This window comes from Poeciliopsis prolifica, unplaced genomic scaffold, assembly GCF_027474105.1.
Source record: "Poeciliopsis prolifica strain line A6 unplaced genomic scaffold, Auburn_PproV2 SCAFFOLD104, whole genome shotgun sequence".
Lineage (NCBI taxonomy): Eukaryota > Metazoa > Chordata > Actinopteri > Cyprinodontiformes > Poeciliidae > Poeciliopsis > Poeciliopsis prolifica.
The window spans coordinates 176,024-203,740 of record NW_026562479.1 but is presented as its reverse complement, the minus strand read 5'-3'; the positions used below and the strand labels follow the sequence as shown (position 1 = coordinate 203,740).

General features: G+C 39.9%; 1 protein-coding gene across 1 annotated transcript; it reads right to left on the bottom strand.

Annotated features, from left to right (window-relative positions):
* Positions 1-1,213: 1,213 nt before the first annotated feature.
* atoh8 (atonal bHLH transcription factor 8) lies at positions 1,214-27,717 on the bottom strand. Its single transcript, XM_055023650.1, has 4 exons — positions 25,878-27,717; positions 24,788-24,943; positions 22,204-22,395; positions 1,214-1,905 (listed from the first exon to the last, which is right to left on the bottom strand). Exons 1-4 carry the CDS (start codon positions 26,499-26,501, stop codon positions 1,900-1,902), a joined length of 978 nt encoding a protein of 325 aa, XP_054879625.1. The 5' UTR covers positions 26,502-27,717; the 3' UTR covers positions 1,214-1,899.

Below are 27,717 nucleotides of genomic sequence, written 5' to 3'. Positions count from 1 at the left end.
AATCAGCATATCTTAGTGGACGGAGCTGTAAGACGGAAAAACTTCAGCACATTCAGAAATACTCAGCTATACCAAACCCACACAACAAGTAATCAAGCTCACCGTCCGGCATTCACACAGAACGACAAACAGACATGAAGACAAAATCTGTGTGCAGCTGCTCCGAGGAAAAAAATGCAGAAAAGTGTCGCTGCTGCTCAACGTCGCACATCTGTGGTGCATTCAAGGGTGTCTGTACAACTGCGATGAGTTCAATAATATAAGAAATTAGAACTCACAACGGCAGAACGGCAAACCGCAATACCATAATACACAGACTTAGCATAAACAGTGTGGGCTTTCTAATAATCTGACATTCCAGTGACGATGCCTACAGCACATTACAATGTCAAATGTGCATGGTTTGAATGTGAAATGTCATAGACAGAAAATATTATGAATAAATTTGACTTTACTCATGATGCAAGTTGAAAGTATTAAAACATTTTTCAACCTCATTTTTAGCATTTGCATTTGGTAGCAGAGTAAATTGAGAAAGAGAATGCAGCTTTCACTATTCCACTGCAGAGAAAGCTATATAGTTTCCGTAAGTAGGTGTAGGAAATAATATCGGTATTGGTATTTGAAATATCGGCATATCGCACAGTGACCAAAAATCTAATATTATACATTCTTAAAACTGACTCATGTTATGCTGCTATCAAGGATTTATGATTGCTGGCAGTGACTCTTAAACAGGATTTTCAGCCCACTCTTCTTTTCAGAATTGTTTGACTCTGTTTCTTACCGTCGTCCCAAAACTGCGGTTGTTCTTCAGAGATAACAGCTGCTTACAGCGCTGCTAAATCACAGTCGTTCCACTGCAAAACTTACCGGATATGTTTCTGCCACTGCTGGGGATTAATATCATAGATACGCTCTTCTGAGCAGCTCTCCACATCTAAATTATAATATTATTTTGGAGATTTCAGTGACATAAATCACGAGCCAATCAACAGATGCTGGAAGCTGTCAATCAAATTGTTCTGGTGGCGTACCTGGTTCAGTGCATCTGGTCCTACCCCTGAAGTAGGTATAAAAATCTGAGAACAGCAAGACAGAACAGCACCGAATCTTCCAATGGAAAATGAATGTTGCTGGGGTGGACCAGTTAGAGAAGGTCTAGTGGAAAAGCACCTGATCTTTTAATATGCTTTGGTGTACTAGATCACATGCCTGAAAATATGCCAGACATTTTATTTGACTGATTTCCTGATGGTGCAGGTTTCACAATTATCAAGCTTGGTAATATCTAAATTCAAATCAACTTTCTAAAAATTGAGGAAAATCTGCAATTTCATGAAGAAATCTCCAAGTGGGTGAATACATTTTTATTGTGTACATTAATGTGCTGGTCAGAAGTTTGGTCATTATTTCTTGTATGAATTTAAATTTCTCATTTGGAAAAAAGACAAATTGATCTTTTACAATAGTCAAAATCTACAATAATCATTACCGATACTGTAGCTCAGGGGTGTCAAACTCCAGTCCTCAAAGGCCAGTGTCCTACAACCTTTAGATGTGCCTCTGCTGCACCACACCTGGATAGAATAATCAGGTCATTAAGGCTCTGGAGAACTGATCTACACAAGGAGGAGGTAACTGAGACGTCTCATTCCTGTGTTTTGTACCTGCGGCACATCGAAAAACTGCAGGAAAGTGGCTCTTGAGGACTGGAGTTTGACACCTGTGTTGTAGCTGTTTGATTCTATTGGTACTTTCCATGGTTAACTTTGTATCTTGAACTATCTGACACAGACTCAGTTTCACAATTGGGTGTAAACAGACAATTTATGAAATGCATAAGTCAAACTTTTCATCCACTTCTTCCTCGAGTTGAAGAATCCGCCTCCAAGATCATCACTCCTAAAATAAAAAATACAAAACAGTACAAATTAAAAATTTGCCCATGAACTTTTAAGAGTTGTCAGAAGATTTTCTACCACATTTGTGAAATACGTAGGGGACCAGTTACTGGGGATTTTAGATCAAGTGATCGCTCCCCTCTTTCGAAATATCTAGTCTTCTTTCTAGATAAATATGTTGTTTTGTAATTCAAAAGCACAGTGTCTCATTGTTCATGTTAGGCCGTGTATTTAAATGCATGAGTTGGGATCAGTTCACACAGGTGTTGAGACCAGCCCTGGGTGTTGGAGAACACTTATGGAGTTTTAGTAGACAATAGCAGCCATCGGTTTGAAGAACATCATAAACATTCATAAATACATAACTTATGAATGTCTGTTAATTTCATTTTCAGGTAAGCTGAAGCAGTGAAAAGTTATCAACAGGCAAAACAGTTTCAACTATGCAACCCTTAAGTTGCAAAACTTCATCAGAAAAGTACGTTTTTGCAGTCATAATAGAGATACAATCATCTCAGTCAGAAATGCAGCTAAGGCTATGTTCACATTGCAAATTTGTACTGACCCAAAGCAGATTTTTTTGTGAAATTAGATGTTTTTGGCATGGTCTTTCACACTTTGAAATATATGCGACATGAACCTGAATGTATCCTGCAGTGCGGGGCGCAATAACGTCACAAAGAGTGGACTCAGTGTTTTGCACACCGCCATAAAAAAGAAGTGTTTGTTGAAGTCAATGTGAATGTTAATAGCAGAGGGTATCTTATAATTTTGAAGAAACGGCGAGTTTTTAAAGATGGCGAGTTGAGCGTCCATATTTTCTAGAGCTTGCAGTGCAAGTCCTAAATTCTACTCTTTGAAGTTTACTCTCCACTAAAATGACTGAAATGGCTTCACAGAACATTGTCACTCAAGCCTAGAATTGACTCAAAAAAGAAAGAAGCAAATTCTAAATCAGACCACAGCTACGACATGGACATCTCCACTTGAAATAAAAGAGACGCCAAACAAGATACCTGGAGAAAAGATACCTGGAGAAAAGCGACCCAGGTCAGTTAAAGAGAAAGAAGAGGAGGAAATATCTCTCAGAGATAGAATGAAAGGTAATTTGATGCTAGGAGAGAACGTCGGCAATATTGAACTGCAGGTGACACACAGCAGTTATGCTTGCTAGCCTAGCCAAGGCAGTGGATTTTAATGCTAACAAAGGTAAAGAATGCAAAGGTTAAAGAGCCAGAAGAATGCTGATCTTAAAAAGAGGCAAATAGAAGAAAAAAAGCTACAGAATGAGATGGAGCCTTTCCATAAAAGGCTTGAAGGAGGAGAAAGATGAAGATGTCAGGACTTTAGTCATACAGACTCTGAAGCACATCATTTCTGAATGAAGGATGGAGAACAAACACAGAAACATCATGCTATTTACACAAAGATTGTTGAAGGAAGAAATCTTGAAGAAGACCAAAAAATCCACTTATTGCAAGGAACTGGGCATCTGGTTTGCTGAAATGCTACCCAAAAAAGACTGGGAGGAGAGAAATAATGTGTGGCCGCAGATTTATCAAGCCACAGAAGAAGGTTGCCTATTTCAGTAGCACATAGTTTGGATATATTGATATATTGATCCAAATCAAACTGGATGATATGCATACTGAATAAGATAGAGATGTAGACTTTGTAAAAGGACATGATGCTGCTGCAACTCTTCAACGCTTCATTTTTTCTACAGTTAACTTAAAGAATATCATTTTGTGATGTTCAGTTAAATTGAGTTTTATTTTTATTTTCTATTCAAGGACCTTTGTTGTTTATAATGTCAAATAAGAAAATTTCATTTGATTCACTCAATGTTAGAGGTTTAAAGCACATAGTTAAAAGAAAAGCATTATTTTTGTTTTCGAAAGGACAAAAGTCAAACTGCTTTTTATTTCAAGAGACTCACTCCTCAAGTACAGATGAACCTTTTTGGGATAACCAATGGGCTGACATGGCTGAATTGGATTTGTTTCAATAATTTTCCTGGGGAAATTCTGACACAAAAGTGACATTAATCGATCATTTAGTGCTCATAATAATTAATGTTTATGGCTTTAATAATGACAATTTAAACTGAACTCTTGTAACATAACCACTATGTGTGTTTATTTTTTTCTAAATAAACACATTAAAGTGTAAATCTATCAGACTGTTTTGTAGAACAGTTGCTGTGATTTCATTGTGAAAATTATTCCTACTTTTTACTGTTCAAAACTGATGTTGGGGGGAATGCTGTTTTTAGGTGTGGGTGAAATTAGCGATCTCTAAAGTAAGTATAAAAATAGACATAAAAGCTATTGGAAATGAATGGCAGATTATTAGACAATAATTATTGTAATAGGATTTGAAAAAATATATAAAAGAAGTTTAAGCTGATTACTCGATTATAGATTATATGGATAAGAGGCAATTTTTGAAATACAAAATATGATTGGATTTCAGCAAAGAACTTTGGAAGATGGGAAAATGGCATGAGTGTAATTTATTCAGAGAAATTAATCAAATTTGTAACTACTGATTCAAATAATTCCACTTTAATTGAACTACAAGCTAAATTAAAGCTGCAAGCAGCCTCGAACGGCCCTCGCAGCCAAGCGCCGCTCCGGCCTATTGCCACCGCGGGGTATTAGCAACCATCGCCTCACGCCAGCCACCACAGAAGCTCTCACGCAGTTTTCTGCGCCTCCGCCCGCACCGCGGAAGCTGTTGCTCAGTTTCCATCAACGCTGCCCACGTGCTAACACAGAAGTTGTTGCGCAGTTTCTGCGCCCGTCCACCAGGTGGTACGCATCGATGCGTTCGGCTGCGCTCCTTGACGATGCCAAAAAAATGTGGTGCAGATTCATTGGTTTAGCGAGGAAATATAGCTGGCGGATTAATGTAGGGGGCGCAGTGGAGTCAAACTACGTTTCAATGCTGTTTTGCTCTTTAGAGGTCAACAAAGGTCATACGTATCCAATTTGGCGTCAGTCGGATGATCCACGTGTCATTTACAGCCGATCATATACACATGGCGAAGTACTACAGTTCGTCATTTTTCATCATTTTCAGCTGTGTTTCTAAAGCACTCTATTTCATTGTTGGAGTAATTCTTACTCAGATTGGCGAATTACTGAAATGGTTTGTAAGAAGTAAGAAAACGCTACATTTACTACATGATTTAATTCAACAAACATTATCTGAGACATTTCTATCCTTTTAGAAATTTCATGGCAACGCTCTCACAAAGTTTTCGCGCCCATCCGCCCGTGGATCTGTTTGTCATTGGTGGAGGAACACTGACACCTACTGGCGAAATACTGATATTGTTCTTCATCCTGTTTATCTGCTGTTTCATTTGTGGAGCAATACTGACCCCAAGTGGCGAATTACTGAAATGGTTTATAAACGGCAAAAATGGGATCAAAATCTGAACTTCAATCTAAAATGGCCGACTTCCTCTGGGGTTTAGACCATGGCTCCAAGAGACTTTTTTGTAAGTCCTGACATGGTACACATGTGTACAAAGTTTCGTAATTGTAGGTTAAAGCATGGCTTGGGGCTGATCATTTAAAATTTTCTAGGGGGCGCTATAGAGAAATTAGGCCACACCCTACAAATATTGTGATGGATTCCTGTCGGGGAGTGGATGAAGATCCATCCTTGTGAGTTTGGAGCAGCAGCTGCGCCCAAAAATGTGGAATTGAGAGCCAAACGTATGGCGATGGCGTTACAGGTCACTTCGCCACGCCGCCACGCCCAGCTGCTCCATCGAAGCTGGTCGGGGTTGGAATCCTCAACACACCAACATGTCTTCTGTGTCTGGGCACAGTTTCATATTGATGAGGTCAAAGGGGTCAGATAGCGACCATTCAAAGTAAAACATGACACTTCCTTTTCTCAGGGGGCGTGGCCTAAGTGATGTCATCATTCGACCATAGGGTATTGTAGGACACCCGATGATTATCAATCACAGAAACTTTGGTGCCTCTGTGAGTTTCTGTGTAGGAGATATAGCAGTTTATTTTTTTACGGCGAGTAGGTGAACTTTGACCCCTCCTAACCCCCCTTCAGCATTCTCAAAAACTCACCGTTTTGATAACTTTAGATGGGACATGCCTTATGAACAGACTGACCGAGTTTGAAGCCGATCAATCAAAATCCCTAGGAGGAGTTCGATCAAATACGGAGGCTGTAAACGGCAAAAATGGGGTCAAAATCTGAACTTCAATCTAAAATGGCCGACTTCCTCTGGGGTTTAGACCATGGCTCCAAGAGACTTTTTTGTAAGTCCTGACATGATACACATGTGTCCAAAGTTTCGTATTTGTAGGTTAAAGCATGGCTTGGGGCTGATCATTTAAAGTTTTCTAGGGGGCGCTATAGAGAAATTAGGCCACGCCCACCAAATATTGTGATGGATTCCTGTCGGGGAGTGGATGAGGATCCATCCTTGTGAGTTTGCAGCAGCTGGGCCCGAAAATGTGGAATTGAGAGCCAAACGTATGGCGATGGCGTTAGAGGTCACTTCGCCACGCCGCCACGCCCACCTGCTCCATTGAATCTGGTCGGGGTTGGAATCCTCAATACACCAACATGTCTTCTGTGTCTGGGCACAGTTTCATGTTGATGAGGTCAAAGGGGTCAGATAGCGAAGGTCCAAAGTAAAACATTACACTTCCTGTTCTCATGGGGCGTGGCCTAAGTGATGTCATCATTCGACCATAGGGTATTGTAGGACACCCGATGATGAACAATCACAGAAACTTTGGTGCCTCTGTGAGTTTCTGTGTAGGAGATATAGCAGTTTATTTTTTTATGGCGAGTAGGTGAACTTTGACCCCTGCTAACCCCCTTTCAGCATACTCAAAAACTCACCGTTTTGATAACTTTAGATGGGACATGCCTTATGAACAGACTGACCGAGTTTGAAGCCGATCAATCAAAATCCCTAGGAGGAGTTCGATCAATTACCAAGGCTGTAAACGGCAAAAATGGCCTCAACATTGGACCTTCAATTCAAAATGGCCGACTTCCTGTGATACTTGCACTATGACATTAATTGTAAATGTTGAGCATCTTGGGGAGCTCTACAAGTGTACCAAACTTCATGTCTCTACAATGAAGTAAGTGAATAGCAAAGGGTCCTTTGAAAATTTCTAGGTGGCGCTATTGAGCCATTTCTTGTGGAATTTTTGCGATGACTTTAAAATACGTAAATTTTAAACAGGCTTGAGGCCTCCGCCAAGTTTGGTGAGTTTTTGAATATGATAAAGCCCCCAAAAAGCCAATTCATTTGGAGGGAGAATCATAATAATAATTAAAGCTGCAAGCAGCCTCGAACGGCCCTCGCAGCCAAGCGCCGCTCCGGCCTATTGCCACCGCGGGGTACGAGCAACCGCCGCCTCACGCCAGCCACCACAGAAGCTCTCACGCAGTTTTCAGCTCCTCCGCCCGCACCGCGGAAGCTGTTGCTCAGATTCCATCAACGCTGGCCACGTGCTAACACAGAAGTTGTTGTGCAGTTTCTGTGCCCGTCCACCAGGCGGTACGCACTGATGCGTTCGGAGGCGCTCCTTGACGATGCAAAAAATGTGGTGCAGATTCATTGGTTTAGCGAGGAAATATAGCTGGCGGATTAATGTAGGACGCGCAGTGGAGTCAAAATATATTTCAATGCTGTTGTTCTCTTTAGAGGTCAACAAAGGTCATACGTATCCAATTTGGCGTCAGTCGGATGATCCACATGTCATATACAGCCGATCATATGCACATGGCGAAGTACTACAGTTCGTCATTTTTCATCATTTTCAGCTGTGTTTCTAAAGCACTCTATTTCATTGTTGGAGTAATACTTACTCAGAGTGTCGAATTACTGAAATGGTCTGTAAGAAGTAAGAAAACGCTACATTTACTGCATGATTTAATTCAACAAAAATTATCTGAGACATTTATATCCTTTTAGAAATCTCACGGCAACGCTCTCACAAAGTTTTCACGCTCATCCGCCCGTGGATTGGTGGAGGAACACTGACACCTACTGGCGAAATATTGATATTGTTCTTCATCCTGTTTATCTGCTGTTTCATTTGTGGAGCAATACTGAGCCCAAGTGGCGAATTACTGAAATGATTTATAAACGCCAAAAATGGGGTCAAAATCTGAACTTCAATCTAAAATGGCCGACTTCCTGTGGGGTTTAGACCATGGCTCCAAGAGACTTTTTTGTAAGTCCTGACATGGTACACATGTGTACAAAGTTTTGTAATTGTAGGTTAAAGCATGACTTGGGGCTGATCATTTAAAAGTTTCTAGGGGCGCTATAGAGAAATTATGCCACGCCCACCAAATATTCTGATGGATTCCTGTCAGGGAGTGGATGAGGATCCATCCTTGTGAGTGTGGAGCAGCTGGGCCTAAAAATGTGGAATTGAGAGCCAAATGTATGGCGATGGCGTTACAGGTCACTTCGCCACGCCGCCACGCCCACCTGCTCCATCGTAGCTGGTAGGGATTAGAATCCTCAATACACCAACATGTCTTCTGTGTCTGGGCACAGTTTCATGTTGATGAGGTCAAAGGGGTGAGATAGCGACCGTTAACAGTAAAACATTACACTTCCTGTTCTCAGGGGGCGTGGCTTAAGTGATGTCATCATTCGACCATAGGGTATTGTAGGACACCCGATGATGATCAATCACAGTAACTTTGGTGCCTCTGTGAGTTTCTGTGTAGGAATTATAGCAGTTTATGTTTTTATGGCGTGTAGGTGAACTTTGACCCCTGCTAACCCCCCTTCAGCATTCTCAAAAACTCACCGTTTTGATAACTTTAGATGGGACATGCCTTATGAACAGACTGACCGAGTTTGAAGCCGATCAATGGAAATCCCTAGGAGGAGTTCGATCAAATACGGATGCTGTAAACGGCAAAAATGGGGTCAAAATCTGAACTTCAATCTAAAATGGCCGACTTCCTGTGGGGTTTAGACCATGGCTCCAAGAGACTTTTTTGTAAGTCCTGACAAGGTACACATGTGTACAACGTTTCGTAATTGTAGGTTAAAGCATGGCTTGGGGCTGATCATTTAAAATTTTCTAGGGGGCGCTATAGAGAAATTAGGCCACGCCCACCAAATATTGTGATATTTGTCCTGTGATGAAGATCCATCCTTGGAGTTTGGAGCAGCTGGGACCGAAACTGTGGAATTGAGAGCAAAACGTATGCCGATGGCGTTACAGGTCACTTCGCCACGCTGCCACGCCCACCTGCTCCATCGAAGCTGGTCGGGGTTGGAATCCTCAATACACCAACATGTCTTCTGTGTCTGGGCACAGTTTCATGTTGATGAGGTCAAAGGGGTCAGATAGTGAAAGTTCACAGTAAAACATTACACTTCCTGTTCTCAGGGGGCGTGGCCAAAGTGATGTCATCATTCGACCATAGGGTATTGTAGGACACCCGATGATGATCAATCACAGTAACTTTGGTGCCTCTGTGAGTTTTGTGTAGGAGATATAGCAGTTTATTTTTTTACGGCGAGTAGGTGAACTTTGACCCCTGCTAACCCCCCTTCAGCATACTCAAAAACTCACCGTTTTGATAACTTTAGATGGGACATGCCTTATGAACAGACTGACCGAGTTTGAAGCCGATCAATCGAAATCCCTAGGAGGAGTTCGATCAAATACCAAGGCTGTAAACGGCAAAAATGGCCTCAAAATTGGACCTTCAATCCAAAATGGCTGACTTCCTGTGATACTTGCACTATGACATTAATTGTAAATTTTGAGCGTCCTGGGGAGCTCTACAAGTGTACCAAATTTCATGTCTCTAGGATAAAGTAAGTGAATAGCAATGGGTCCTTTGAAAATTTCTAGGTGGCGCTATTGAGCCATTTCTTGTGGGATTTTTTTGATGACCTTAAAAATCAAAATTTTTAAACAGGCTTAAGGCCTCCGCCAAGTTTGGTGAGTTTTCCAATATGATAAGGCCCCCAAAAAGCCCCCCAAAGAGGGGAAGAAAAATAATAATAATAATAATAATAATAATAATAATAATAATAATAATAATAATAAACAGTAGGAAAACAATAGGCCTTCGCAGCGCTTAGCTGCTCGGGCCTAATAATAATAATAATAAACAATAGGAAAACAATAGGCCTTCGCAGCGCTTAGCTGCTCGGGCCTAATGAGATGCTAAATGAGAAAACAGTCTTCATACTTTAGTTGCTTGGAAAAAGATAAAGGAACTCTATAACAACTTTATTGATAAATGGTGAGGATTGCAATAAAAGTAAGATGGTAGAAAAATAAGTTTTTAATTTCTTGTCTAATTTATACTCCACAAACTTTTCAATAGAAGACTCAAATCATCTCTTTGAGGAAATCCAAAACGAGATTCCACAAATTGAAAAGTCATTTAAGAATCTATGCAAATTTAATACTTTTGCCTTGTTTGTTTGTAAACTTATGGTCTAAATAAAGTATATATGAAAAAAAAAACGTATGATTTTAAAGTTGTTGTCCGATCAGAGGCAGCATATTAACAACTCAATCCTCATTATAGTTCATCATGGTTGTTGCTTTTCTTCTCGCTTGTGCACATCAGGACGCAGAATGTTTGTTAAAAATCAACAATTTTAACGTCAGATGAATGCGACTTGGCCATACAGACTCAAGTCACATTTGAAAAGATCAGATGTACATTAAATATCCAAGTGACCTGGATCGCATTAGGAAAAACTCTATTTTGTGCTGTTCAGACTGTCATGAAAAGATCAGATACTTGGTCACATTAAGGCGAAGAAAAATCAGAATTGGGTCATTGCAGGCTACGCACACCTGCAAGGATATTATCATAAGGTGCGCAATCATTAACTGCAAGAGCATAACCACATCTCCAGCGTGCATCACATGCATGTCACACAAAACCATCCCAAACATAAGCCACGCTTATTAAAGGCCACACACGCGTAATGTGCATTGTCCACTAAAACACGCGTAATGCGCATTGTCCACTAAAACACGCGTAATGCGCATTGCCCACTAAAACACGCGTAATGTGCATTTTCCACTAAAACACGCGTAATGCGCATTTTCCACTAAAACATGCGTAATGCGCATTGCCCACTAAAACACGCGTAATGCGCATTGCCCACTAAAACACGCGTAATGCGCATTGTCCACTAAAACACGCGTAATGCGCATTGCCCACTAAAACACGCGTAATGCGCATTGCCCACTAAAACACGCGTAATGCGCATTGTCCACTAAAACACGCGTAATGCGCATTGCCCACTAAAACACGCGTAATGCGCATTTTCCACTAAAACACGCGTAATGTGCATTTTCAACTAAAACACGCGTAATGCGCATTTTCCACTAAAACACGCGTAATGCGCATTTTCCACTAAAACATGCGTAATGCGCATTGCCCACTAAAACACGCGTAATGCGCATTGCCCACTAAAACACGCGTAATGCGCATTTTCCACTAAAACACGCGTAATGCGCATTTTCCACTAAAACACGCGTAATGCGCATTTTCCACTAAAACACGCGTAATGCGCATTTTCCACTAAAACACGCGTAATGCGCATTTTCCACTAAAACATGCGTAATGCGCATTTTCCACTAAAACACGCATAATGTACATTTTCCACTAAAACACGCGTAATGCGCATTGTCCACTAAAACACGCGTAATGCGCATTGCCCACTAAAACACGCGTAATGCGCATTTTCCACTAAAACACGCGTAATGCGCATTTTCCACTAAAACACGCGTAATGTACATTTTCCACTAAAACACGCGTAATGTGCATTTTCCACTAAAACACGCGTAATGCGCATTTTCCACTAAAACACGCGTAATGCGCATTTTCCACTAAAACACGCGTAATGTGCATTTTCCACTAAAACACGCGTAATGTACATTTTCCACTAAAACACGCGTAATGCGCATTTTCCACTAAAACACGCGTAATGCGCATTTTCCACTAAAACACGCGTAATGTGCATTTTCCACTAAAACACGCGTAATGTGCATTTTCCACTAAAACACGCGTAATGTACATTTTCCACTAAAACACGCGTAATGTGCATTTTCCACTAAAACACGCGTAATGCGCATTTTCCACTAAAACACGCGTAATGCGCATTTTCCACTAAAACACGCGTAATGCGCATTTTCCACTAAAACACGCGTAATGCGCATTGCCCACTAAAACACGCGTAATGCGCATTTTCCACTAAAACACGCGTAATGTGCATTTTCCACTAAAACACGCGTAATGTGCATTTTCCACTAAAACACGCGTAATGTGCATTTTCCACTAAAACACGCGTAATGTGCATTTTCCACTAAAACACGCATAATGTACATTTTCCACTAAAACACGCGTAATGTACATTTTCCACTAAAACACGCGTAATGTGCATTTTCCACTAAAACACGCGTAATGTACATTTTCCACTAAAACACGCGTAATGTGCATTTTCCACTAAAAAACGCGTAATGCGCATTTTCCACTAAAACACGCGTAATGCGCATTTTCCACTAAAACACGCGTAATGCGCATTGCCCACTAAAACACGCGTAATGCGCATTTTCCACTAAAACACGCGTAATGCGCATTTTCCACTAAAACACACGTAATGTGCATTTTCCACTAAAACACGCGTAATGCGCATTTTCCACTAAAACACGCGTAATGCGCATTTTCCACTAAAACACGCGTAATGCGCATTTTCCACTAAAACACGCGTAATGTACATTTTCCACTAAAACACGCGTAATGTGCATTTTCCACTAAAACACGCGTAATGTACATTTTCCACTAAAACACGCGTAATGTGCATTTTCCACTAAAACACGCGTAATGTGCATTTTCCACTAAAACACGCGTAATGCGCATTGCCCACTAAAACAGGCGTAATGCGCATTGCCCACTAAAACACGCGTAATGTACATTTTCCACTAAAACACGCGTAATGTGCATTTTCCACTAAAACACGCGTAATGTACATTTTCCACTAAAACACGCGTAATGTACATTTTCCACTAAAACACGCGTAATGCGCATTTTCCACTAAAACACGCGTAATGCGCATTTTCCACTAAAAACGCGTAATGCGCATTTTCCACTAAAACACGCGTAATGCGCATTTTCCACTAAAACACGCGTAATGCGCATTTTCCACTAAAACACGCGTAATGCGCATTGCCCACTAAAACACGCGTAATGCGCATTGCCCACTAAAAAGGCGTAATGCGCATTGCCCACTAAAACACGCGTAATGCGCATTGTCCACTAAAACACGCGTAATGCGCATTGCCCACTAAAACACGCGTAATGCGCATTGTCCACTAAAACACGCGTAATGCGCATTGCCCACTAAAACACGCGTAATGCGCATTTTCCACTAAAACACGCGTAATGTGCATTTTCAACTAAAACACGCGTAATGCGCATTTTCCACTAAAACGCGTAATGCGCATTGTCCACTAAAACACGCGTAATGCGCATTGCCCACTAAAACACGCGTAATGCGCATTGCCCACTAAAACACGCGTAATGCGCATTTTCCACTAAAACACGCGTAATGTGCATTTTCCACTAAAACACGCGTAATGCGCATTTTCCACTAAAACACGCGTAATGCGCATTTTCCACTAAAACACGCGTAATGCGCATTTTCCACTAAAACACGCGTAATGCGCATTTTCCACTAAAACACGCGTAATGTGCATTTTCCACTAAAACACGCGTAATGCGCATTGCCCACTAAAACAGGCGTAATGCGCATTGCCCACTAAAAACACGCGTAATGCGCATTTTCCACTAAAACACGCGTAATGCGCATTTTCCACTAAAACATGCGTAATGTGCATTTTCAACTAAAACACGCGTAATGTGCATTTTCCACTAAAACACGCGTAATGCGCATTTTCCACTAAAACATGCGTAATGCGCATTTTCCACTAAAACACGCGTAATGTGCATTTTCCACTAAAACACGCGTAATGTGCATTTTCCACTAAAACACGCGTAATGTACATTTTCCACTAAAACACGCGTAATGCGCATTTTCCACTAAAACACGCGTAATGCGCATTTTCCACTAAAACACGCGTAATGTGCATTTTCCACTAAAACACGCGTAATGTGCATTTTCCACTAAAACACGCGTAATGTACATTTTCCACTAAAACACGCGTAATGTGCATTTTCCACTAAAACACGCGTAATGCGCATTTTCCACTAAAACACGCGTAATGCGCATTTTCCACTAAAACACGCGTAATGCGCATTTTCCACTAAAACACGCGTAATGCGCATTGCCCACTAAAACACGCGTAATGCGCATTTTCCACTAAAACACGCGTAATGTGCATTTTCCACTAAAACACGCGTAATGTGCATTTTCCACTAAAACACGCGTAATGTGCATTTTCCACTAAAACACGCGTAATGTGCATTTTCCACTAAAACACGCATAATGTACATTTTCCACTAAAACACGCGTAATGTACATTTTCCACTAAAACACGCGTAATGTGCATTTTCCACTAAAACACGCGTAATGTACATTTTCCACTAAAACACGCGTAATGCGCATTTTCCACTAAAACACGCGTAATGCGCATTTTCCACTAAAACACGCGTAATGCGCATTTTCCACTAAAACACGCGTAATGCGCATTGCCCACTAAAACACGCGTAATGCGCATTTTCCACTAAAACACGCGTAATGCGCATTTTCCACTAAAACACACGTAATGTGCATTTTCCACTAAAACACGCGTAATGCGCATTTTCCACTAAAACACGCGTAATGCGCATTTTCCACTAAAACACGCGTAATGCGCATTTTCCACTAAAACACGCGTAATGTGCATTTTCCACTAAAACACGCGTAATGTGCATTTTCCACTAAAACACGCGTAATGTACATTTTCCACTAAAACACGCGTAATGTACATTTTCCACTAAAACACGCGTAATGTACATTTTCCACTAAAACACGCGTAATGCGCATTGCCCACTAAAACACGCGTAATGCGCATTGCCCACTAAAACACGCGTAATGTACATTTTCCACTAAAACACGCGTAATGTGCATTTTCCACTAAAACACGCGTAATGTACATTTTCCACTAAAACACGCGTAATGTACATTTTCCACTAAAACACGCGTAATGCGCATTTTCCACTAAAACACGCGTAATGCGCATTTTCCACTAAAACACGCGTAATGCGCATTTTCCACTAAAACACGCGTAATGCGCATTTTCCACTAAAACACGCGTAATGCGCATTTTCCACTAAAACACGCGTAATGTGCATTTTCCACTAAAACACGCGTAATGCGCATTTTCCACTAAAACACGCGTAATGCGCATTTTCCACTAAAACACGCGTAATGTGCATTTTCCACTAAAACACGCGTAATGTGCATTTTCCACTAAAACACGAGTAATGTGCATTTTCCACTAAAACACGCGTAATGTGCATTTTCCACTAAAACACGCGTAATGTGCATTTTCCACTAAAACACGCGTAATGCGCATTTTCCACTAAAACACGCGTAATGCGCATTTTCAACTAAAACACGCGTAATGTGCATTTTCCACTAAAACACACGTAATGCGCATTTTCCACTAAAACACGCGTAATGCGCATTTCCACTAAAACACGCGTAATGCGCATTTTCCACTAAAACACGCGTAATGCGCATTTTCCACTAAAACACGCGTAATGCGCATTTTCCACTAAAACACGCGTAATGTACATTTTCCACTAAAACACGCGTAATGCGCATTTCCCACTAAAACACGCGTAATGCGCATTTTCCACTAAAACACGCGTAATGCGCATTTTCCACTAAAACACGCGTAATGCGCATTTTCCACTAAAACAGCTTCTTTGTGGTTGTCTGAGACAACCAGAGGAGGAGAAAGTGAAGTAACAAAGTTTGCTTAATTTCTATTCTTTCGGCAAACATTTTTAACTCGATTTAAATGTTTAGCCGACAACCTCAGCACAATGTTCAGGAAGAGAGTGGGCAGATGGTTCTCTAACCATCTGCCCGACCTCCCAACCTCTTACCATTCTTTAGTTAATAAGCTCTTCAGTTCTCAAAAACACAAAAAAGCTCACAAACCAGCGACCCCACATTTGCGCATGCAGTACAAAGCTCAGGTTGGATCCAAACGACCGGAGGAGAACTACAGGAGGGAGCGCCTAGCCGCCAAATGAACAATATAAACTGACCAATAACATTTAGGCCTTGGTGTGCCCACCCCCTGAGACTCACACAAATGTGGGCTGCATAATGTTTTGACTCAAAAGATGTTTATTTTTCTCCACAATTTTGTCAACAGTAAAGAGGTAATGAAAAATCAAAAAACAATTTCAACAAATGCAACCCAGACATTTTTAGTGGAGGTTCATCAAAGTGACTCACTAAGTTAAATTTATAGTGACCCTCAAGTGTTGAGAATTTTATTTCAGTTCTACTTTTTATGTTCATTAGGATAAGGTTAGGGTTAGGATCTGCGAAAGTAATTTCTGAAGCCACATAGAAATTATTTGGCCTGATGGCCAGCCCTCTCTGGTTGCAGTATTAGCTATCGGCTGACTGACTTTGTTTATACCAATGTTTATACTACAAAGTGTCAGGAGATTTGCAATCAGTGGTTCTGAAAGTCATTAGGATGAAGCTCATTCAACCTTATGCTCCCTGTGGTTTGGGAATATATATAATAACTATTAATTTTAAGTGTACACATAGAATACCCAACCTCTTACCATTCTCTAGTTAGTTGGCAATGAATAAGTTGTCTAACCCAGCATAAGGGCTGGCCCAAGGCATAAGCAAACTAAGCAGCCGCTTGGGGCCACAGGTGGAGCCAAGAGGCCCCCTCAATGGAGCAGTTTTTTTTTTTTTTTAGTAATACTTTCTATGTCTTGATAATACAAAAACACACAATTTCGCTATGAAGTGACTGTTTGTACAATAATATATACAAACAGAAAATGTAAGTAGAAATCATTATTTTATGGATAAAAAGAAAAAAATAAATTGCTCTTTGGGTCCCCTGACGGCCGCGGTAGGTACCGTATGCTTCTCCGGTAACATGAACTGCAATGCAATGCGCAGAGCATCCAAACGTCCAAAGCTCCGGTCAGAAGTTAAATAAGCAAGAAAATGTCTCACAAAAGAACTTATCCTTCAGGTGGGAGAAAAGAAAGAGGAAGAATAGAAAAAACCCAAGATAAAGTTTTGCCTTATTACGTTTTGCCCAAGACAAAACGTAATAGATGTAATGTAAAAGATTTGTAAAGCTGCTAATAGAAAATTATCTTGAGCGGTCCAGTTCAACAGCCAAACATTTATACTAGGGTCTTTGTGTTTGTATGAAACTGAGTTTAATCTTTAAGTCGTTGATTCTCCAGGTTGGCTCTGTATGTTTCGGAGGTATTTTTGGCTTCAGAATGGCGTGTTTGATAAGATTTGATAACAATAATTAAAACTTCTCAACGTTTGACACTGTCTAGCAAAATATGTTTACATCAGGCTACATGGCTGCTACATTGATGAGCTGCTCTGTGCTGTTGTTGGGGATTTGTTGTTTGCTGCTGAGCAAAATCATTTTGTGTCTAAAACAAACATTATTTGTACATCAATTTCTAAGTTATGTGAAAATTATTTGAAGGTTCAGAATCAGTCCAGTATCAATCCACTTTCTCAAGGGAGAAAAACTCACCTGGTATAAATAACATTTTAAGCTATTGGAGTAACGCTTAAGAAAAATTACGTTAATCATAGAATGTCATGAATATGTCTGTAGGGCAGCATGACTGCAGTTTTCTGGCCAATCCCTGGCTTTCGATCATCAAGAACACATATGTCAAAGTCAAGGCCCGCGGGCCGGATTCATTATCTGTGGCCCCAGGATGATATTTAGTTACTATTAGAACCGGGCCGGAAGCCACAACCGCCCACTGGCATTTTACACTCACCAGCACTACATTCCCCACAATGCAATGGTAGCCTGCCAAGTCACTGAAGCACAAGCAGCTTCATTGTTCATCAACAATCAGAGCAGACATAGGCTTTCAGGTAACTAGTAACAAGTAACTAAGTCTAGGAAGGTACTATCAAACTTCTCAGAAACACACAAAGACAAGAATATGAACATCATAGAGCAGCACAATCATGCATGTTCAGTTTATATTGCATGCACTTTCATTTCTGTATTTATCTTGATATTAAGAAACATATTTAGTTTTTCAAAACAATTAATTTTTTTGTCTGTTTGCATGTGGAAAATGTTTTCCGTTGATGTAATTACTGACAGAGCCATAACAAAATATTGTTTTATTCATTTAAATATTAAATAATATACACTTTGTTGGGTCTTGGTTCAATAGTCTATGTACAATCATTTCAATATATTTTAATAAACGTTGAACCAGTCTGGCCCTCGGCTTGTAGCAAATTAGTTTTTTTTGTCCCTCGGTGAATTTGACTTTGACATCCCTGATCAAGAAGGTCGATGAGTTGGCAACAGTGGGGTGAATGTTGTTAACTGTAAATGTGCAGACCTAACCTGGTGGGCTGGTCTGTCAGTCACATCTCTGACTGTAGTGCAGAAGAGGACAGAGGCTGACAAAGATAAGATTAGGGGATAAGATGAGCTTCACGTCTAAGCATCAGCAGATCACAATCCCCCGAAATTAGTAAATCAGTTGGCCAATAAATGTATCCTACATTATACATGTATATAATGTAAACAGTAGTGCCAGAGATGCAATAAGTTTATAGCAGGTGTGTGAATGATCTAATGATCGTAGTGCTGATTACAGCCAGTCCACATTGTTAGCAAAACTAAAGGGCCCCAAAACCAAATTTTGCTAAGGAGACTTGGGTCGACCCTGCCCAAGATCACGGTCCTGCTGAAAAATAAATATACTAGGTGTGTTAAATTTGAATATACTTAAGAATACTTTAACTCAGACTAATCATGAGTATATTTCAAGTTCACTAAGAGTTAGTTATCTTAAAGTGGGACATTTTGGAACAACTAATTTTGTGCTTAATGTATTTTAATAGTATTTAAATAGTAGTAAAGCACAATTTAAAGTGCACTAAGTGTATTTTCACGTACTTTTTTTGAACAACTTAAGTTACACTTAGTATACTTTACGTATATTGCTTTTTATGTAATATAAAAGTGCATGATTAGTATATTTTGAGTGTACTATTTTTGTGATTGAATTACATTTAAAATATACATAGAATGTATTTTAAGAATATTGGCGTTATATTTCATCTGTTAGTAGAGTGATTACACATTTGGTCTACTAACATTTCTAATGAAGTACACTTTTAGTTACTTTATGTCTTGTTATTCTTTGTCACTTTTTACAGTTTGTACAATTCTGTGATAAGATATTGACAAATACAGAAGAAAAAAAACAAAAAACACAAAACAAAAAAAACAAGAAAAAAACCAAGAGGTCAAATCCAATTCTAAACAGGTGTGTTTTTAGTTGAGATTTAAAGGAAGTCAGTGTTTCTGCTGTTTTAAAGTTTTATGGAAATTTGTTCCAAATTTTTGGTGCATAGATGCTGAAAGCTGCTTCTCCTTGTTTGGTTCTGGTTCTGGGGATGCAGAGCAGAACCAGAACCAGAACTGTACATTTTCAGTATGTCGTGTAAACTTTGGAGGTGACTGTGATATGCCTTGGTTTTAGAATAGTGGCAGACTGATAGAAGATGAGACAGGAGGAAAATAGTCTGATAGAACTCAATGAAGAAGACCAGAGGAAAATGGAAAAACTGCCAGAGCTGAATAACATATTATTTATTGGGGTCTTATATCTTGAATTTTAAGTGTCTCTTTACTATTCCTGTGGTTTTTTTCAGTTTTTCCCATCATATTTTCTGCTCTTATTCTATCCAGATCTCTATGCCTGATCACTGTGGCTCTTCAGATGGAGGAGGGCTTGCAGATCCTGAGATGAGCTCAAGTTAGTGGACTGACTCATTGCAAACAAACAAAATGTCTTTACATATCCACTACATGACTTTACACATACACCTCATGTATTTCAGGACACCCATTTGTCCATTCATGCACAACATTCACATGTGGACAAAGTTGTCTATAACTTGTGTTAATAACTGAAAATGAACTTGTAAAAATCCGAAATGTTTTGAATTGCGTTACAACTGAATTCGAAAATGACAGGCCAGGATGTTAAAACAGCTTGATGCATCTGCAACTACAGTTGCACATATTCTTCTGAAATTTAAGGTCCACAGGAGTGTAGCCATTCTTTCTGTGGTTGCGGCCACAGAAAGAAAATTTTAGGACAAATTTAAGAGAATTATGATCTGAATGATGACCAAAAAGTCCAGAATAACCTCCACGGAAAGTAAAGGTCTAGGAGGACTTCATGTAAGATGACCAAGGAGGAAAACAAGTCATAAAAAGGTACATCTGCTCTATGGTCACAGACACAAAAATGCTAATAAGCTTCTATGATCATTTTAATTGAACCACAATTTAAAGCAGTATCTGACTTTCATCAACTCGTCAGTAAACAATTTTTTGTCAGTTTTAAGTTACTTCAGTTACCATTGTAGGCATTTGTTTTGTCATTTTTGTTTTTTTCTTCGAAGAGTTTTTGCAACGCTGGTGGCTCGTATTTTCGACAGTAGGCAGACAGGAAAGAGGGCGAGGAGAGGAGGGAATACATGCAGCAAGGGTCGCTGGGACTGGGAGTCGAACCTGCGATGTCCGCATCGAGCACTGAGGCCTCCAAACATGGCGTGTTTGGAGGCACGCCCCATGGGGGCGCCACCACAGCACGCCCCCATTGTAGGCTTTTTGGTCATGAACAGAGGGCTACCAACTATGTCGGTCATATGTATGCATGCTCACTTACAAAGTATGTACAGAATTTCCCCATATATTTCCAATTTTAGTTCTCTATTTTTAACAGCTATTATTATTATTACTGTTAGAAAACAACAGTTTGGAGAGACACATTCTTGCTTTTATATTGGATTTTTAATGTTTAAATACTAATAAATTTGTAAACTGTAACTGCCCCAGTTTCTTCCTTTTCTTTTTTTTGGATACATTTTTATCGCTGAGCTAAAAATGTCCCCTGATTTAGTCTCGGAAATATTGTCAACTTATCTTAAGACATAAAACTCTCGGTCTAAAAATCAGTGCCTCTCTGGCAAGAGTGGGACTGAGTAAAAACCTGCTAATTCGGAGATGTGTCAGGACTCTGAGTTTTTGATTCTCATTTTATTTAGCCTCATATTTTAGTTCACTTTAGTTCAACCCTTCATGGTCCTTTTCATATTATTACTATTGAAGTTATTTAGTCAAATAAGAATTGTCTTATTGCCTTCCTTGTTTTTCAGTCCTTTATAGTGGTTCTAGGTTTATTCTTTAGTTACCTTAGGTTCTGTCCTTGTTTGTCTGAGTCCATGTCAAGGATTCTTTTATGACTATAGTTTGATTCTATTTGATCCTTCTAATTATTTCTTATTCCAGCCTCCCTGCAGTGTTTCTGGTAATGTTCAGTTGTTCTTCCATGTCCGGGTTTATGTATATCTTCCTTTACTAATTCTAGTTAGGTTATTTCTTTGTATAGATCTTCTAGTTTCTTAATCTCTATGTTCTTATTGTTCGATCAGCCTAGTTTCAATTTTGGTTCAGTTATGGTTTCCCTCAGCTCTTTCTCTCCTATTTCATCAGGTTTTCTGTACCCTTCGTGTCTTTTGTATTAGTAGTATTTTTCAGTTCCCTGTATCCTCCCTTTTGTGTTCCCCGGTGCCATCTTCTCCCGCCCCTCAGCTAGCTTACTCACAACTCCAATCACTCTTCTCATTTAGCAAGGCCATTATTCCATTTACTATCTCCCAGTATTTAAGCTCCTCTATCCCAGTCACAACTCGCCTGTCCGTCTCGTCACCCTGATTAACACTACCCATGTTTCCCTCCCTGGATTACTTGTTGTTCCCTCATGTTTCCAGTTTGTTTTGTTTTTGGTTCTCTGATTTACTTGTACCCTTGGATTTTTGGATTTTAGTTGGTTTATTTTCTTCATTAAAACATTGAGTTATTTCTACGCCTACTGCCTGTTGGCTTTGGATCCACCGCCACACCACAACATGACAAGATGAAAAAAAATGGTTTCATGATATGATCTGTTTTAATGATGGATGGTTTGCTGGAAATGAGAGCTGCCTCACCTTCCTCTTTTTGCTCCTCCCTTCAGCCTGTAGGGTCCTGGTACACTGTTCCACACACTGAGAGAAGCTCACACTGCTGTGATCTGGACTGTAGTCAAGCTCAGCTAAGTGAGCCAAAGACAGAATGTAGTTGCAAGCAATACGTAATATAGCAAGCTTAGAAAGTTTCTGTCCATAGGAGTAGCATGGCACCTAGAGAAAACCAGAGACAAAAGTTAAGTAAGCTCTGGAAGCAGAAGGCAATAAACATACCTCAAATCTCTATAATAAAAAAATATATATTTTTAAGTTCTTTTAAGGAAAACTAAAGATGCATAAAACCTCTGCATCTGTAATCAGATAAAAACACAAGAACATTTCAAGTGTGTTATTTATTTAACCCCTTCACCAGCAGAACCAAAATCACCAAAAACATCTGAAAAGGTATACCCAAATTCAACCAGCTGTTGTACTTGGAACAATTTGGCGTACATGCAAAAGCTTGGTCTCATTATGAAGATCCATCCATTCAGTTTCTTACTACGTTAGCTGGAGATAGCAGTGGCTATCTCCAGCTAACGTTCCGGCCGAGAGGCGGGGTACAGCCTGGACAGGTCACCACACTGTGACCTGTCCAGGTCACAGTGTGGTGACCTGTTAAAGGATGTCATCCTTTAAGAGGATGACAAGCTATATTTTTTATTCTAGTGAAAAAATACTTTAACTGCATGTAGTTTGTAGCTATTACGTTTGTAACACAAAAGAAATTGAAAAATTTTGTTTCACCCAGATTTTTTATTTGTATTTCTTGTAAATGCACAGTGAGTGTTGAATGTATGCACTGGAAAATACAATAAATCTATAGAATATATTCTGCTCATGGATATCAAGACTGATCAAAATAGCACAAAAAGAAATGTCATTTTGGACATGTTTATTTCTAAGGCGTGCAGGTATTGTCCAAGTGTCCAAGTATTGTCCAAGTGTCCCATTTGGAGTCTCCAAATGGAGACTCCAAATGGGACACTTGAACAACATCTGATATACAAACTTCAAATGACTGTAACTCCTCAGTGCTTCAATATACAGTCATCAATGAGGCTCTAATGAAAGATAATGACCAGAGGAATCCTGAAGTAGACACAAGATCCCTGATAGTGGAAATTACTTATAATCATATAAATAAAATATATCTGTCAAATTTTGGATTTGAGAATACGAGAAACTTTTAGCAGGTTGCCGCCACCGTCAGAGCGGGCAGGGACTGAAAGAGAGGTGGTTAGTGTACAGTCAAACCTCCTCCCCCCTCTTGCGATATGCTACACCCCCTGCACTCGAGCTATACGGTAATCCCTTATCTTTTACCCCCCTGCCCCCCACCTTGTCCCCCTGCACCTTTCCCGGCACGGTACACTAACACCCCCGTTCCTCCCACCCATGCACACCCCCTATGCTAGCTCTGACATTACGCTAACACCCCCCACCCCCAATTCCTGCAACCATGGACACTCTTACGGTAAACTTGTACACTCTACCCACCTCGCTCTGACTGTAGCAGCAAATGACTAAAAGCTTCTGGTATTCTCAAATCCAAAACTTGTCAACACTGTTACGACCATAATAATCCACTCCTGTGAGTTGTGAAGTTCTGTTGAAGAAATGCATCAAGTTTCGACAAGTTCTGACAACGTGTCTCTCTGTTGGTGAGAAAAAGTCCTGTAAACACCGTTGCGCATGAGGATGCACAGAGCCTGACTTTGATGCAGCAAAGGCACATTATGAGTGATGGCGCATGCAGCGGATGGATTTATGTCAAAACAAACCTTAAAATGCCTTTCATCCTTATGACAGGACACGTGTTGGCTATACATCTTTGGCTTTAGATTTAGTCTCCGAGTTGACCAGTCAGAAATATTCCAGAAAGAACACAAGCATGTCAAAATGAGCTAAAGTCACTCTCTGGATATTATTGACTTGGGGAAAGCCATTTCATAGCATTATTGTTTGAATAATGAGTCTATCAAGAGGGGGGCTGCTTCATAATGGACACAGGCAGAGTTTAAAGAGGAGAAAAATGTAGAGAATTCAGACAAACTAGATTTAACCCCTGGATGGGACACTGCCAGTTAAGTGGTTAAATGTATTCATATTTTTCTTTAGCCCCTCAACTTTCAGCCAGCAGTGGCAGAGGACCAACCTGAGTCTGGCTCTGGTATCACTTGTTGCCTGTACACAAAGTTTTAATTCTTTATTGCTTGGATAGCAACAGAAATAATTTAAGTCAACCTTACCTCCGTGTAGTAATCTTTACCAAAATGTATTGTGTGCATTGTGGTATTTAAAAGCAAATTTGTTGTTAAATACCTTCAGACCTTCACTGAATTTTGCTGCTCAATGTAATTCTTAGATGTATCAAATCTTATACAACTTCCATATATGTTTCCATATTTGTATATGCACTTTAAAACCAGATAAATATATTTCTTATTTTATATTAATATTAAATGTACAACTGATTCCATACAGTTACAAATGAGATATAGGTAGAATTTGTACAACTATTTGAATTAAAGATATATATATATATATATAAAAAGAGTAAAACCTGTTTTCTTAGTGCCTCAAATGCAGCACTGATGGTGTGAACACGAGTCCTCTCCCTGGCATTGGCCAGTAGCCTTCTAGTCTGTTGGATAGCTTTGACCTCTGGAAGACGTGCCCGTGTGTCAGCATCAACTCCGACCTTCTTCCTTGGAGATTCCTAAGGACAGAAGATCAAAACGGGTGATCTAAACAAAGGCAGAACTTTCACTCAGGTCAGAAGTCTGGTTTTAAAACAGCTTCATAATAATTTTAGTGTCAGGGTTTCCATACCAGAAAACTAAAACTGTCTGTAGGTTGCAAGCAATACAAACAGCAAAAATGTGCATCAAAAATTAAAACAATTTCTATACAGTTTGTTGGAGATTTTATGTGAAAGATTAACACAAAGTAGCACTTATTTGTGAAGGAATCGCTTCAAACTTCTGAAAACATAACAAACACCTCGATTTATCCTGGAATCAGATTACAGTCAGGTGTCGAGCAGTTGCTGAATAGGTAACTAATAAAAGCAATATGAGGCAATAATATTTTGTCACCTCTCTTAGATTTGCTATGTGTAAAAACCAAAACCAATGTGACACTGGAGCAAATGGTTGAATCACCTGCTCAGAGTGCCTGGCTTCTGGTACACAGTCAACATCTTCAGAGTCTATGCTAATGACTTTATGTGACTCAGGTGTGTTGAAGCAGAGGGATATCTAAATCCTTGATTGGAGTTGAATACCTTGTTCTGCCCTTTGTATTGGTTATTTTTATTTTTATTTTTTATGACATAAAATTTCAGTAAACTCCTGACTCCACTCAGGACAAGGGTGAACTTAAAATGGATGGATGGATGAAATTTCAGTAAAATAGAAAGGAGTGGTAAGGCGATGAAACATGAAAATTCAATGAGTATAACTTTCACACATGACAACAACATGTTTCTTTGAATAAGTAATAATTTTGTCTAAAAGATAACAGAATATTCTTAGGAATATTAATAAATGATATTAAGTGGTATAAAAACAAGCAGCACATCATTGCAATATTAACATGACACAAAGTATGCATTTTTAACAGTGTTTTGTGGATTTGGTATAATGAATTACCTTCTGTTCAGAGACTTGAGTTTTGACATGGTCGAAGCACTCGGAGGCTCTGGGTGCTGTTGCAGGCTGGCCAGGCAGTGAGGACTCCCAACACAATGCCTGCTGGCTGGGAGAAATGGTGCCACTGGTTGGTGCTGGCACAGGTAAGGTGGAGTGCAGACCAAGCTTCAGTCTGTTGTTCAAGGGCTGAGAGATGGAAATTGGCCAGTGGGATATTTCATGATAGGACAGAGGAGAGGCAGGTGACTGGGACACTTTAGTAGACACTAGTGGTATGTTAATGCCAACTCTCATATCTATGGCGCCGCTCTGGCCTGGTGCTGGACTGTCTTCTTGTCTTGCAGACAGAATGTCACTGCTATTGGCTATAATGTCATGTGACCCCATCAGTGGTCTCTGGAGAGGAGCCGGTTTGCTGAAGTTAACCATTTGGTCATCTACAAAGTCTATTCCTGACATGTCCACTGGGAATCTGCTCATGTTTTCAGTTTCAATACCAGTACAAAGTCTTTTAGGCTCACGGGACTTTCTCTTAAATTTCTTGTTTGTACCTGGGACAGAGATCACAACTGACTCTTTGTTTGTGTTGTTCAAATAATTATTCAGTAAAAGAGATTTTTTCATTTTGCAACAATTTGTATATCTAACAAGTTAAAGCAAAATTAATTTCAGACACAATTCTATTAAAACAATAAAGTTGCACATTTAAATTAAAATAAAATATTTCATTTCTAGACACCATAGAAGGTTTGGCATTCAGTACATTTTTCTCATGAAAGCATATGCTTCTTTATTTGAAGAAATATGGGTGGTAATGTTGGTGTATGCTTAAACACAAAGCAAACTACAAGCAGAAGATTCAAATGCTGCCTCACACATTCTGTTTAGCTGCATAACAGGATGTGCTCTGTCATGGCTGTTACCAGCAGCTTTTATAAGGCTCCTCTCTGTCTGTAAAACAGCATCCTGAAAAATCAACACTAATACACCAAGCTGTGTAACATACGCTATCTATCCTACACAACTACACAAATTGCAGAGGTTCTCCTTTGCTTCAAAGATTTCTTTGAGTGTGAGCAGCCCAGGCCTAACCCTCAGACTGGGGTTCAATGTGGCTCCAGTCTGTCTGCATAGCAACACTGTGAATAACCCGCACTAACGCACACACAGAATGGAGATATGCAGTAGTGCAACTGTGGGACAAAACATACCAGAGCAGCTGAAACGGATTTTACAACACACGTCTGTTAGAAGTGCATTTCTAGAGAGGCCAGAAACATTACTTCTCGTTAAAAAGAAAATGTTTTTAAAGCGGCCAAACCAAACCAAACTGGGTTTTAACCTGCGAATTCTAGAAACGAAAGCGTTTTCTAAAAAGAAACAATCATTACCAAGTCTCACGATTATAGGATTATAGGAGGGAAATCTAAAAATCTCCTAGATTTCTTTCCGAGCGATGTCTTACTGAAGTTCTGTTCCCCTTGCTACAAATAAGTTCACCGCAAGCCACGCACTCTGATGAAAAGATCGGACCAAAATGAGATTTCCACAGTCACTTGGTTAAGCGATGTCCTTAAAGCATCAGTCAATCCGGATCTTGATTCGTTGTGGAGCCAAGAATTGAAAGCGCAGTGTCCAGCAAATCAGCCCTGGAGGAGGACTCCTTCCGCTAATCCACTCCGCTAATGTTGGAAAGCTACTTTCTCTCTCTCTCTCTCTGTCTCTCTCTCTGTCTCTTTCTCTCTCTCTCTCTCTCTCTCTGTCTCTCTCTCTGTCTCTTTCTCTCTCTGTTTCTCTCTCTCTCTCTCTCTCTCTCTGTCTCTCTCTCTCTCTTTCTCTC